The sequence below is a fragment of the Oncorhynchus nerka genome, linkage group LG7, assembly GCF_034236695.1.
Source record: "Oncorhynchus nerka isolate Pitt River linkage group LG7, Oner_Uvic_2.0, whole genome shotgun sequence".
Lineage (NCBI taxonomy): Eukaryota > Metazoa > Chordata > Actinopteri > Salmoniformes > Salmonidae > Oncorhynchus > Oncorhynchus nerka.
This window is the reverse complement of record NC_088402.1, coordinates 71509183-71524570: the sequence shown is the minus strand read 5'-3', so window position 1 is coordinate 71524570 and position 15388 is coordinate 71509183. Positions and strand designations below refer to the sequence as shown.

Genomic DNA, 15388 nt, shown 5'->3' with positions numbered 1-15388 from the left:
TAACTCAAAACACAGCCATTAATGTCTAAACCGCTGGCAACCAAAGTGAGTACACCCCAAAGTGAAAATGTCCAAATTGTCTGAGAATGTCTAATGCACAAGACAAGGAGAAATCACATTGATTGTGTACTCAGCTATTTACAGACCCATGTATATGGAGAATTATCTTAGTGTGTGTGTGTATATATGCACATGCATACACACTTTTTGTTGGACAAGGCTTTTCTTTTACTATTTTCTGCATTGTAGAATAATAGTTTTCATGTCTTTGGCATCATTAAACTGAAGATGAAACTTTATCAAATATTCTCTAATTATTATTATGTGATTAAACTACTTAATCACGTAACTGTAATTAACTAGGAAGTCGGGGCACCAAGGAAAATATTCAGATTACAAAATTATAATTTTCCTAATATAACTTTCAGATATTTTAATATCTGATCACTTAGTCTTCTGATTAATGACTTATTCTTTACCTCGCTTTAGTCTCATTCCCAAACATCGTAAGTGGTTGGTTATCTGCACGAACCCAGTCTTCACTGAGTCATCCATACATCAATTGTCTTAATAATAATAATAATAATTTATTTACTAATTAAGTACTCACAGAAATGCATCACACAAACAAAGTAGATATGGTTCCAAAGAAATGATAGAGGAATGTGCCCTAGTGGGCTAAACCGGCATGGCGGCTTGTTAGACAAAAGGGGAGTGGGGGTCAACTGAGATGAGACACTACAAAGTTGATAATTATAACAATTGAAATGCTAATCCTTTGCACATGAACGCTCACTCATTCGGGAATAATTGCAATCAATATATATATTTACGCTCAGTGTGTCGTCGGGATCTCTGTTGAAAAGTTAATTTCTGTTGGAGAGCTTGTCCACCCTCTCTCTCTGTCATGGTTTGAATGGATAGTTCAGAGTGACATTTATTCATGTTATAGAATAGATGTTTCGGCGGTTGTTGGTCTTCGCGTTCAATGATACCGAATTCCTAGCTGTAGACTAGTAATTAATATCAAAGACTTGTTCATTTTATATCGATAGTCTAAGAGTTTAACCACGTGGGATGGTTAAAAGATACAGCAATCTACTTAAACCTTATTTCCTTCTATGATAGAGGTACTGGTCTCGTCTCAACATTAGCCCACTCATAATTGAGGTAAGCTCGGTCTGGTGATAGAAAACCCAGGTGGGGGTTTTATTCTGGACATAGAAAAAGGCTGTCTCATGTTGCCAGGTCCTGTCTGTACCCCTGGGGGCGTCCCAATGACTTAGTGAAACTTTTTAGGGAATTGGAGTTTTCTTCATGAAACGTCATGAAAAGTCCAAAACCACATTACACAATTTCATAAACAGTATCATCCTCACTCGTTCATCTTATACAACAATTAGATGTAAGCCTCATAACTGAGGCTATTGTATAAACAGTGTTATGGCAATGTGGCCGTATTGTCTCCCATGAGTTTCACAAAATTATACCAAACCAAAATAACCAGTTTGTAGCTGGATTCTTCACCGATCTTTTATACCTTCTCCAGAACATAAATGTCGTTCCATTCTCCAGTTCTGAGGTGGAAGAAATTCCTTTGTTCTCTCTATGAAACTCACTCTCTTTCTATACTGTCTGGCCATGAGGCAGGATCTTCTCTAGGAATTTACGATCTCTCTGGCCACATCAGCCTGGGTGTGGGAGACAGAGGTAGGGGGATGGTGCTTAGAAAAGGGCTGGTGCAGAGGAAGGGGGTAATAGTGCAGAGAGAGGGGGAAATGGTGCTTGCTGTACCCAAAGAGGGCAACTTCATGATAAGGTGAAGACATTAAAACTATGAAATGGCACATGGAATAATGTGGTAAACAAAAAAAGTGTTAAACAAATCTATATGTTTTAGATTTTTCAAAGTAGCCACCCTTTGCCTTGATGACAGCTTTGTACACTCTTGGCATTCTCTCAACCAGCTTCACCTGGAATGCTTTTCCAACAGTCTTGAAGGAGTTCCCACATATGCTGAGCACTTGTTGGCTGCTTTTCCTTCACTCTGCGGTCCAACTCATTCGAAACCATCTCATTTGGGTTGAGGTAAGGTGATTTGTGGAGGCCAGATCATCTGATGCATCACTCTCCTTGGTCAAACAGCCCTTACACAGCCTGGAGGTGCGTTGTGGTCATTGTCCTTTTGAAAAACAAATGATAGTCCCACTAAGCGCAAACCAGATGGGATGGCAATCACTGTAGATTGCTGTGGTAGCCATGCTGGTTCAGTGTGCCTTGAATTCTAAATAAATCACTGAGTGTCACTAGCAAAGCACCATCACACTTCCTCCTCCATGCTTCACGGTGAGGACTACACATGTGGCGATCATCATTTCACCTAGTCTGCGTCTCAAAGACGAGGCGGTTGGAACCAAAAATATCAAATTTGGACTCATCAGACCAAAGGGCAGATTTACACCGGTCTAATGGCCATAGATCGTATTTCTTGGCCCAAAGCAAGTCTTGTTATTGGTGTCCTTTAGTAGTGGTTTCTTTGCAGCAATTTGACCATGAAGGCCTGTTTCACACAGTCTCCTCTGAACAGTTGATGTTGAGGTGTCTGTTACTTGAACTCTGAAGCATTTATTTGGGCTGCAATTTCTGAGGCTGGTAACTCTAATGAACATATCCTCTGCAGCAGAGGTAACTCTGGGTCTTCCTTTCCTGAGGCGGTCCTCATGAGAGCCAGTTTCATCATAGCACTTGATGATGTTCTTGCCATAATATGGACTTGATTTTAAATTTTTGAACTCTGTTTATTAAGTTTTACACACACACAGACAAGACAACACGAAGCAATATAAATAATATACTCAACTAGAAAAAAAATGCAAAGAAAAAAATTGCTTTAAAGATACCATACTTTAGACAAGTTAAACACACCAGGCCGAAGGCTACAAAGGTTAAAGGGCAATCTATAGTACAGGGACAGAGCAAACACCTCACCATTGTTCCTGTAAACAGTCAAGGGATAAGGGTGGAGAAATGCAACCACTCACAGACAGTCATGGCCACAGACCGACCATCCACTGGACCAAAAATAAAGTTTACAATGCTTTAAAATAAAATAAAGTATTATTCATGTAGGCGTGAACAAAATGTAAAAATTAAAATTACTGGGTAAAACAAGCTCACACTTCACTCTCTGCCCTGGCAAGATGAACAAGGCATCCGCGGGTCACAATCAATAAGCACATTAACCTTAATGCCCCCCCAGCAAAAACACAGAGGAAAGCTCCTCCAACCCTTAAGTCACAGGGGGGTCAAATACAGACTTATTTTAGTTTGAATAGGAATGACATCAGAGGATGGACTTTTAAAGTAAGACCGGAATGGAGCCCAAGCCTCATTAAACAGATTGGGGTTCCCACGTGAATTTAATTGCAGTTTTTTCTAGTTTCAGAGAGCACAACACATCCCTCACCCAATATTTATAAGATGGGGTAGCTGCCATCTTCCAGTTCTGTAGTATTAGCCGTCTAGCTAAAAGAGCTGTATAAGCAACAGTGTCCGACTGGATTCTTGATAGGGGGGTACCTATGGGCAGTACTCCAAAAAGGGCTGTAATTCGGAGACTGATCTATAACAGTGTCATATATATCAGAGAAACATTTTAAATATGAATTCCCAGAAACCTGACAGTTTATGAAAGCCCCAAAACATATGCAACAGTGTGGCTGGTTCCAGTTTACATCTGACACAGGTAGGATCAAAATCAGAGAATATTCTTCCAAGTTTGGCCCCCGACCAGTGGATACGGTGAACCACCTTGAATTGAATGAGGCTGTGTCTAGTGCTAAAAAAGGACGAGTGCACCCTGTGCAGCACAGATTCCCAGGTGTCTTCCCCAAGTTCCTCCCCCAAATCCTTTTCCCATCGAGTCTTTAAAGGCACCAAAGAAGGGTTCTGTAAGTCATGAATGATTGCATATACATCTGAAATTGCACCCCTAGGAAGCTTGTTCAGCTCCAAGATGCTCTCTATAGCTGTATTCGCAGGCCTATGGGGAAATCCAGGTGGGTTAGCTCTGACAAAGTTTCTAGTCTGGAGATAATGGGATTGGGGAGATTGAACTTTTCCTGCAGCTGAGAAAGAGGCAAATGTATCATCAAAGAATAATTGTGCTAGGGAGGAGAGGCCTAGTGAGTGCCAAATGCCCCATCATTCAAAGGAAATAAAATGTTCTGATTGATTGGGCCTGATCGAGAAAAGCCTCGGAGGCTAAACGGAACTGATTCCAAATTTTAAGAGACTGCTTTACAATTGGGTTGACACACCTTTTGCCTAGGGACACTGGGAGAGACGAGCACAACACAGAGGAAAGTGCTGCAGGTTTACACGATTGACTCCATCTGGACCCAGAGTGGTCTAGGGCCAGTAGGATCAGTCTGCAGCCAGTACAGAAGGGCTCTGAAATTTGCAGCCCAGTAGAATGTCTGAAAATTTGGTAGAGCTAAACCCCCCAATGACCTAGGCTTCTGTAAATGTTTTCTACCAATCCGTGGTACCTTGCTATCCCAAATAAAATGCATGAATGTTTGATCCAGTGAAATGAAAAAGATTTTTGAATAGAAATGGGTAAACATTGAAATAAATATAAAAATTTGGGCAACACATTCATTTTAATGACATTAATCCTTCCGATAAGAGAAAGGGGTAGCGAGTTCCAAAAAGTAAAAGATTGTTTCAAACTGTCTGCTAGAGCAACAATGTTTTCCTGAAACAAATTTGAATATTTCCTTGTCACTTTAACTCCCAAGTAGGTGAATTGATCCCAGGCAATCATAAACTGAGAACTTGTAAAAGAGCACTTTAAAGCAGCCTTGTTTACCGGAAAAAGCTCACTCTTGCCTAGATTCAGCTTGTACCCTGAGATTGATCCAAACATTTTAAGAACAGATAGGGCACGTGGCAATGAGGTATCAGGGTTGGAGATAAACCAAAAGGAGGTCGTCAGCATATAGCAAGATATTCTGCTCTAAGCCCATCCTGATTATACCTTGAATGGCATCATTAGAGCTTAGTGCAATGGAGAGTGGCTCGATTGCCAAAGCAAACAACAAGGGGGAGAGTGGACAACCCTGTCTGGATCCGCGGTGCAAGGGAAAATAGTCAGAGGACAAGTTATTAGTCCGTACCGAAGCCATGGGGGAAAAATAAAGGATCTTTATCCACGCAATGAATTTGGGGCCAAAGCCAAATCTATAAAGGGCAGCTGTTAGGTAATCCCACTCAACGCGGTCAAACGCTTTTTCCGCATCATGTGAGACCACCACCTCCGGGTCCCCCCGACGCTGGGGAGTACAGTATGTTCATAAGGCGCCTAATATTGAAAAATAAATGCCTATTTCTCACAAAGCCAGTCTGGTCAGAGTGTATTACTTGGTGCAGCGAGTCTTTCATACGGATGGCTAAAAGCATGGCTAGGATTTTGTAATCACGGTTTAAAAGCGAGATTGGGCGATAGGATCCACATTCCAGGGGGTCTTTGTTTTTCTTTAATAGTAATGAAATTGAAGCCTGATAAAGACTAGGCAGTAGCTTTGAGGTATTAAGGCACTCTGCAAATAGTCGAGACAAGAATGGGCAAAGCAGACTAGAAAACGTCCTGTAAAATTCAGTTGGAAAACCGTCCGGACCCGGTGATTTACCACTTTTCATTGCGGACACTGCTGTTGCAATCTCCTCAGGCCTAAATTCTTCTTCTAAACAGTCATGGGAGTCTGTATCAATTGAAGGCATATTCAAGCCATCAAAGAAGGAATCAATCAGTGAAGGGTCTTGAGGGGATTTAGAGGTGTGTAGTGCAGAGTAAAATTGTTTGAATTGATCATTGATCTCTTTATGTATAACTGTGGTGGCACCAGACGGGGTCCTTATTTGTGGGATTAAACGTGAGGCCTCAGATTTACGGATCTGATGTGCAAGGAGTTTACTGGCCTTGTCGCTTTGTTCATAGACTTTGTATCAAGCTCGCAAGAGTAACTGTTCAGCTTGCCTGGTAGAAAGCTCATCAAATTCAGATTGGGGTAGTTGGCGCTCTTTATGCAGATCAGAGGAAGGATCCGTAGCATACTTCTCATCAAATGTGGCTATGGACTCGCTCAGGTCCCGAAATCGCTGAGAGCGAACTCTGTTTTGGTTGGCTGTATAAGAAATATTTTGGCCACGTAGTTATGCTTTGAGAGACTCCCATATGGTAGAGCAGGACATACCTGGTGTTGAATTAGTTTCTAGGAATAAGGTGATTTCAGAAGAAATGAAATTGACAAACTCCTTATCTGAGAGTAAAATGGGGTTGAGACGCCATTGATAACACATAGGAGGTCGCTGGGGAAACTAGTTCAAGCACTAATGGTGAATTGTCAGAAATAACAATACTCTCGTAAGTACACTGCCGAAGGTTAGGCAGAAGTATTTTGTCCAAAAATAAGTAATCAATCCGGGAGTATGTTTGATGAACATGCGAATAAAAGGAATACTGTCTATCTGTAGGATGTAGGAAACACCAGGCCTCAAACAAAGCATATTTCTGAAGAAAGGCTTGAATAAGTAGGGCACATTTAGATGGGCCTGCAATTGTTTGTGAGGACTTGTCAAGAACTGGGGACATTTTACAGTTGAAATCCCCCCTAAAATCAACAAATGAGAATCTAAATTGGGTATAGCAGACAAAAAGGAAGAAATGGAACTTGTGTCATTCCAATTGGGAGCATAAACACTAGCCAAAACAAGAGGGGTAGAAAACAGTTTACCGGTTACTATGACGTATCGTCCCTTAGGATCAGCAATAACCTCAGAAGCTACATAGGGAGTAGCTTTATCAATCAGAATAGCAGCACCTCTTGATTTACTATGAAAGTTTGAGTGGGACACTTGACCAACCCAGTCCCTACGCATCCTAAAATGCTCACCAGTCCTCAAGTGAGTCTCTTGTAGAAATGCAATATTTGCATTCAAACCCTTTAAGTGTGTCAACACCCTCTTACGCTTCACCGGGTTATTAACCCCTTTGATGTTCCATGAAATGTACTTGATGGCATTATTTCGGCCCCTCTGGGCATTCCCGTTATTCAACCCTGTCATTAGAGCATAGAATGGAAAAGCAATGAGCGCCTAGAACCCCGGAATAACTTGTCTCAGAGTAATAATGTACGGTGGTAGATGTTTGGAGAAAGTACAGAAAAAAAGAAAAAAAAAGACAGAATGACAACATTAGAACTGAACAATTCAATCTCCCCACCCCCTCCCCCCATCCCAGACAATACCTCCCCAAATGAGGTGCAAGCCTAAATAGAACATATTCTCTTCGCACAGTATGTCTGTGAGAGTGCGGTCTTAAACATAAACCCACAGTCCCGCTCTTTAAAGTCGCGTTTTGTTAGTGGATCAAGCAGCAAAAAGAAAGATTTAAAAAAAACATTTTTTATTAAAAATGTATTAAAAAAAAGTGAATCCCTTGTGCAAACGAAATGACAAAAGCACCACTTGTAGATATATAGTATATAATTATATTCCCAGTCTTATAACAGGCATTGAGAGAGAAAATAAATAAAATGTATGAAGGCTCTCAGCCAAAAACCTTAATTTGAAGTAAGTAAATCGTAGTAAGACAATCAAAAATAATAATAATTATAATAGTTGTCCAGTTGACGCTGAGACCGCTTACAACCAATACCAAAAAACTACGTGTGCGCAACGTTGAACGTTTGCTGGGCATAAATGACGCTCAAAACTTAAAAAATTGATGTGAGACCCCCCAAAAAAACGTGTAGCCTCGAGACATTTACTGTTTACTGGGTCAATGCAAACGGATGCAGTAAACAAATAACCAAAAATATTTTGAGTCACTGAGACACTGTGTAAACAAACTGAATAGCTGAGCGAGAGCCTAGAAACACAGGAGTTAAGTAAAACCTTAATACAATTAAATTAAAATGACTGAATGCTTGTAAGGCACACACACTAGATGATCAAAACATTAGATCACATCAAATAAGCCTGAATGGGTTCGCCAACTATACAAGACTAGCCTGTTATATCTAAACATAATTGTACCACAGGTGGGTTACTTACTATCCACAGTTCACAAGCAACAGTTGCTGAACTGTGAGCAAGTTCAATACTTCTTGATGTGAATGTGAGCCATAGCCTCATCCGAAGACTCAAATGTGTAGTCTTTACCCTCGAGAGAGCCATAAACGGGCCGGGAATCGCAGTCCATACTTCACACCTGGATTGTCCTGAAGTACTCGTTTGGCCTGTCCGAAAGCTGCGCGCTGCCTGGAAACAGTAGGGGAGTAGTCCTGGTAGATGTAGAATCTCTGTCCTTGAAAGCTCAGTGGTATTGCAGGCTCGTCGGAGAATCTCCATCTTCTCATGAAAAAAGTGCACTCAAAGAATTATGTCACGGGGCCTCTCCCGATCCCGGGGCTTTGGGCGCAGCGACCGGTGGGCACGATCAATCAGGGGCTTTTCATCTAAGGCAAGAACATCCTTCAGCAGCCCTGAAACGAAATCTGTGGCGCGATGCATTTCCGCTGACTCTGGGACCGATACAAGTCTCAGATTATTACGGCGAGAGAATCCCTCTAAACTCACACAGCTCTTCTTCACCTTTTTCAAATCTACAGCTAGGCGTTTCACTTCAGCCTCCAGGGATGTGGTTAAGTCGGAGACATTAGTAGCGGAGGTCTCCAGTGCTGCAATCGTTGTAGTGTGCGACGCCGTTGTTGTTTTGAGTGATGTGATTGCTGGCATAGTCTCGTTCCGCAGGATGGTTAAATCTGCTTTTAAAGTATCAGAAACCTCCTGTATTCTGGCCTCAATCGTAGCAACCACCTCCGTTTTCATTTCAACTATCTCAGAGCGTAGTAGTTTGATGGCCTCGAATGTTCATTTCAGCGCCGCCAAGCCGCACCCCCGGGTGAAGTGTGAGTCCCCGGGCCCTCAGACTCAGGAGAGGGCGGTGATGAGAGTGGGTCTTGTAGGCCGGGTTTTCTCAAAGTCATGCTTTTGGCCTTATGTTTCGTCGACATGCTGACATTCGAAAGCAAAGTACAAAGTAATCTTGGTTTTTACGGAAAGGGATCACCAAATTTATATTTGAAAATAAATACCGTTCTGCTGCAAAATTCACAAACTTTAAGAATACCACGGGAGCAAACGGAAAACACGTCAGTCGCACATGGCATCCCTCCAATCCCCCTGGACCTGATCTTTAACCAATTAGGGTTATCTTCTGTATACCAACCCTACCTTGTCACAACACAACTGATTGGCTCAAACGCATTAAGGAAAGAAATTCCACAAATTAACTTTTAAAGGCACACCTGTTAATTGAAATGCATTCCAGGTGACTACCTCATGAAGCTTGTTGAGAGAATGCCAAGAGTGTGCAACGGGTAGCTACTTTGAATAATCTCACTAAATATATTTTGATTTGTTAACACTTTTGGTTACTATATGATGCCATATGTGTTAATTCATAGTTTGATGTCGTTACTATTCTACAATGTAGAAAAACCCTGGAATGAGTAGGTGTCCAAACTGTGTGTGTGTATATTTATATGTATGTGTATGTATATGTATACATATATATTTATATATGTGTATATATAATTTATTATTATACAACATATTTCCCAATTAAACAAAGCATATGAATTACAATTGAACATATGACCTTTTCAATGTTTCAGATGACTCATGTGTTCAAGAATTATGGACCAGGTGTGCGTTACATCCGATTCATTCATGGAGGAAATGACACTCAGTTTTGGGCCGGCTGGTATGGAATTCGGGTCACCAACAGTAGCATCGAGATCTGCCCATCGGTGGACGGATAGATTTCGGTGTTCACATTTACTCTCCTAAGAGGTTACATTTGAATGTTTTTTGCTGACCTGCACGCGTTGAAACCTCTCTTAGTGTAGTGAACATCATTCTGTCTTTTCAGCCGTAGGCAATAGGCACACTGATGTTTCTCTGTGGATATACATCATTCTGTCTTTTCAGCCTTAGGCAATAGGCACACTGATGTTTCTCTGTGGATATACATCATTCTGTCTTTTCAGCCTTAGGCAATAGGCACACTGATGTTTCTCTGTGGATATACATCATTCTGTCTTTTCAGCCTTAGGCAATAGGCACACTGATGTTTCTCTGTGGATATACATCATTCTGTCTTTTCAGCCTTAGGCAATAGGCACACTGATGTTTCTCTGTGGATATAAATGATTCTGGCTGTACAATACAGGTAACTGCCAAAATAATGGAAAGGTTTGAGTAAATGAGGGATACAAAGTATACACAGGTGTTGTTCCTGAGTTAATTAAGCAATTAACATCCCATTGTACTTCGGGTCATGTATAAAAATTCCCAGCTGCCCATTATTTTGGTTACTATGGCGAGAGGAGATCTCAGTGACTTTGAAAGAGGGGTCTCAAAGGAGCATAGTGGTCTGCCTGTGTCAGTCACCAGATCTCAACCCAATTGAACACTAATGGGAGATTCTGGAGCGGTGCCTGAGACAGCGTTTTCTACCACCATCAATAAATCACCAAGTTATGGAATATCTCATTGAAGAATGGTTTCGCCTCCCTCCAATGGAGTTCATCACACAGAATGTGCTCAGGCACATTGAAGCTGTTCTAGCTAGTGGTGGCCAGCGCCCTATTAAGACACTTTGTTTTCTTTATTTTGTCAGTTACCTTTATCATTTGTGTCCATCTCTGAATTGTACAGAGCAAAGCAAAAATTCACATATGCCTGGAATACTTCAATGTATTACAGGCATATAATGTGCATTTCTGTTTGCTCTGTACAATTCAGAGGAAGACAGACCAAAGGAAAGTGTGAACTTCAATGTAATGTATTAGGTACATAAACGTCTGACCCATTTGACAAACACCTTTTAAGAAACGTAGTTGAACACTTTTGCTTGTACTCACCTATATCTTAACATCTATAATGTAATTGTTGTGACTTACAGTGCCTTCAAAGTATTCATACCCCTTGACTTACTCCACATTGTCTTGTTACAGCCTGAATTCAAAATGTATTAAATACATTTTTCTAAAACATGTACACACAATACCCCACAATTGTTTCTCATTTATTGTAAATTAAATACAGCTATCTCATTTACATAAGTGTTCACAGCCCTGAGGCAATAAATGTTAGAATAATCTTTGGCAGAGATTACAGCAGTGAGTCTTTCTGGGTAACTCTTAAGAGCTTTGCACACATGGTGTATAATATTTGCACAGTCTTTTTCAAATTCAAGCTCAGTCAAGTTGGTTGTTGATCATTGCTAAACAGCCATTTTCAAGTCTTGCCGTAGATTTTCAAAAGGATTTAAGTCAACTGTAACTAGGCCACTCAGGAACGTTCAATGACGTCTTGGTAAGCAAGTCCAGTGTATATTTGGCCTTGTTTTAGGTTATTGTCCTATTGGAAAGGTGAATTTGTCTCCCAGTGTCTGTTGCAAAGCAGACTGAACCAAGTTTTCCTTTAGGATTTTGCCTGTGTTTAGATCTCTTCTGTTTCTTTAAATAAAAAATAAAAACTTTGTCTTTGCTGATGACCAGCATACCCATAGCATGCTGCTGCCACCATCATGCTTGAAAATTAGAAGAGTGGTACTCCGTGATGTGTTGTTGGATTTGCCCCAAACATAACGCTTTGTATTCGGGACATAAGTTAATTTCTTTTCCCTGTTTTTTTTTCTTCTTTTTTTCAGTTTTAGTTTAGTGCCTTACTGCGAAAAGGATGCAAGTTTTTATATATTTTTTATTCTGTGCTGGTTTCCTTTTCACGCTCATTTAGGTTAGTATTGTGGAATAACTAGTGTTGTTGATCCAACCTCAGTTTTCTCCTATCACATCCATTAAACTGTAACTGTTTTAAAATCACCATTGACCTCATGGTAAAATACCTGATAGGTTTCCTTTCTCTCTGGCAACTGAGTTAGGAAGGACGCCTGTATCTTTTTTTGTAGTGACTGGGTGTATTGATACACAAGTGTAATGAATAACTTCATGCTCAAAGGGATATTCAATGTCAATCTACTAATAGGTGCCCTTCTTTGCAATGCATTGGAAAACCTCCCTGGTCTGTGGTTAAGCTTTGTTTTGAAATTCCCTACTCAACTGAGGGACCTTACAATTATCTGTATGTGTGCGGTACAGAGATGAAGTCATTCAAAATCATGTTAAACCCTTGCACACAGTGAGTCCATGCAAGATTATGACTTGTTAAACAAATTTTTACTCCTAAACATTTTTTGTTTAAACATTTACCTAATTTAAGTATTGATTGATAACTGTTAATATTAAACAAATAGGACATTTCTGTTCTGTTTAATTCTGTTTCTGTAAAGACATGGTTTCCACTCTAGCTTCCTGCAGTTAGTCTGCTAGAGATAGTTTGAGCTGACAACGACTTAGTGACAACCTAAAAGCTGGCATTCCATAGACCAGATGTGGTGTGTTACCCGAGAGAGAGAGCCTTGAAGAGTTTAGAACAATGTCTCATTTTTCTGGTCTCATTTTTCTTTACCTCGATCCTGACTAGTCTCTGTCCATGCCGCTGAAAAACGACCCCACAGCATGATGCTGCAACCATCACGCTTCACAGTAGGGATGGTGACAGGTTTCCTCCAGACGTGATGCTTGGCATTCAGGCCAAATAGTTCAATCTTGGTTTCATCAGACCAGAGAATCTTGTTTCTCATGGTCTGAGTCTTTAGGTCCATTTTGGCAAACTCCAAGCGGGCTGTCATGTGCCTTTTACTAAGGAGTGGCTTCCGTCTGGCCATTCTACAATGAAGGCCTGATTGGTGGAGTGCTGCAGAGATGGTTGTCCTTTTGGATTGTTCTCCCATCTCCACAGAGGAACTCTGGAATTCTGTCAGGGTTACCATTGGGTTCTTGGTCACCTCCCTGACCAAGGCCCTTCTTCCCCAATTGCTCAGTTTTGCCTTGCGGCTAGCTCTTGGAAGAGTCTTGGTGATTCCAAACTTCTTCCATTTAAGAATGATGGAAGCCACTGTGTTCTTGGGGAGCTTCAATGTTGCAAAATGTTTTGGTAGTGGGCCAGTGGGTCAACGAGAGCATTATGTATTGTTCTGTACATAAATTGTTATATTTCCTTTGGTACTGTATATGTTATTTTGTGGTTGTCCATCATCCATTTCGTTGTATAGGTTACTTAAGGTATATTGCAACTAGTAACATATCTCATGTAACCATACCAAATATGTAACATATCATTCTCATTTGAGTGTCCCGGATTTACATTTACCATGTTACATCTAGTCTTTGAGACCACCCCTGTTTTGTTCTGTTTCCTTCATTTAAGAAACATTTTGCAACAGAATCAGCGGATTGAATACGCCCCAATTATCACTCCCTTCAGCGGCGCTCTGCTTTGGAGAGCAAAGCCGGACACAGTTCTCCTCCTGAGGACGTAAGGCGTAGTGCCTTCTCCTCCTGGGCAGAAGACACTCACAAAATCAACACAAGTCCAATTCTGGATACTTTGACCAATTGACAGAAGGTACCTTGTGGCCAATGGTTTTCTGAGTGAAAGCGGAAAATTAGGTTACTTGAAAATGGCCTGGTTTAAAAATATATATATAATAACTGAAAGACGGCTTGTTTTTGTGTTCTCCTTTTTTGCATGGAAACCGTTACTCATGATACTTATGATACCAACGTTTTAGAATACCGTAGTACCGTTTCATATGATACCTAATTTTTCAGCCATACCAATCTAAAGAACCTGCTGGCTCTGGTTATAAATGTTTATAAAGTCTGTTTTGTTAATAAATTCTATTGAATTTAAGCAACAGCCGCTAGTCTCTTGTATGCGCCAGTCCAATAATATCCACTTCATTTTCAACTGTATTCAGCCAGCCGCATCCCCTACCTGCCCTCACTCACCTGCTTCTCTCCGTCCCATTTCCTGTGCATTGCCGTATAAATTATAATCAAAGGAAACAACACTTTTATAAGATTTGCAAATATGAAGCAATCAATCATCACCAAGAATGGTTCAGAGTTGAAAGTGTTGGTTCCACTTTTCTGGGCTCTGTTATTTACTTAACAAATAAGGAATACTCAAAATGTGCACTTATAAATCATAACAATTTTTATCAAAATTTAGCTTTAGACAGAAGTCAAACATCAGACATACAACTGATGTCTCTTCTGAGTTCTGCCCCGAACAAAAGACAGGATCTTCTATACCCGAGATCACACCTTATGTGTGATCTATGTCAAAACCTATTCTTAACACAAGGTTTCTGAGAACCTGTCTCAGTGGTATGCAAATCGGACCTTTTTTCAGAGAAAAACAGACGCCGTCTCACTATCACCCACAGTCCCTTTTCTCACAGACGCGGGGCTGCGGGTTTTGGCAGAGAGCTAGACACAGACAGAGGTCTCAATATTCAGCTATACAGTGAGCATAAGTACAACGGCACGTAAGCAAATTAATAACATAATCAATGGTGGGGGTCTTCAGAAGATCCCCAAAATCAACTTTAACCCTTCAAAAGCTTAACAAGCATAGTCGGTCTCTGCTTTTATAGAAAAATACATACTTTTTGTGTACGTGGCATTCAGCAGATGGTGTGTGTAAAAGGCACTTAGTTGTCTGTGCAGATTTAAGATAGGCTATCAACCTCGTGCTGAGGGCTCAACCGTGTAACTGCATTCACAACAGCAATCACTATATTGTACTCCTTTCTGCAGGTTTCTGTACATGTGACTTGTAGATAGTAAACCCACGGGATGGCACATGCTACAGTCGCACCCAAACGTCTCTTAGCTGTATGCCCAGTCTTATGACTAAGTCACACAAAGACAAGTTTGTATCAAGTTAGAAAAACACGAGAATAACGAGAGATTATTCTTTAAGCAGTAAAACACAGGATAGCATGACTAATTATGTAATTTTCCACAACAGCATTTATTCCTCCATCAGTTTAAAAATATATAATTCAGCTGTAATGACGAGCTGGGTGCAGACCCTGATATGGGTTCTGTTAGATTAGTAAATGTGTTACATTGGAACAGCGCACCGAACGAGCAAAGTTGATACATTGTATAATTTGATCACCTGTTATAACCAAGAGCACAGGCCAGCTTGAGTAGACTTTGCAAGTTTGCTGTCACGCAGCCTCAGAGTGCCAGAGCGGGGAAATGGAGCAGGTTCACAGCAAAGAGAGCAGCTTGTGTCTAGCCTAAATTATTTGAAAAAATATGACCCGTATTACCAGAGATACCTTTTTTTTCCCTAATGGAATTTGTGCGCATTTTAGATAATTTCACAAACCATG

The 15388-nt window shown here is 40.7% G+C and overlaps 1 protein-coding gene across 4 annotated transcripts in view; it reads left to right on the top strand.

The window, feature by feature from the left end:
- The window catches only part of LOC115132319 (F-box only protein 6-like), a 30949-nt gene extending 19810 nt beyond the window's left edge, over positions 1-11139 (top strand). For all 4 annotated transcript variants that reach the window (XM_029664853.2, XM_065020790.1, XM_065020791.1 and 1 more), the window contains one exon: positions 9744-11139. In XM_029664853.2, coding sequence (XP_029520713.1) covers positions 9744-9890 — 147 coding nt within the window. In that variant the 3' untranslated portion in view covers positions 9891-11139. The remainder of the gene's footprint in view (positions 1-9743) is intronic.
- The last annotated feature ends 4249 nt before the right edge of the window (positions 11140-15388 follow it).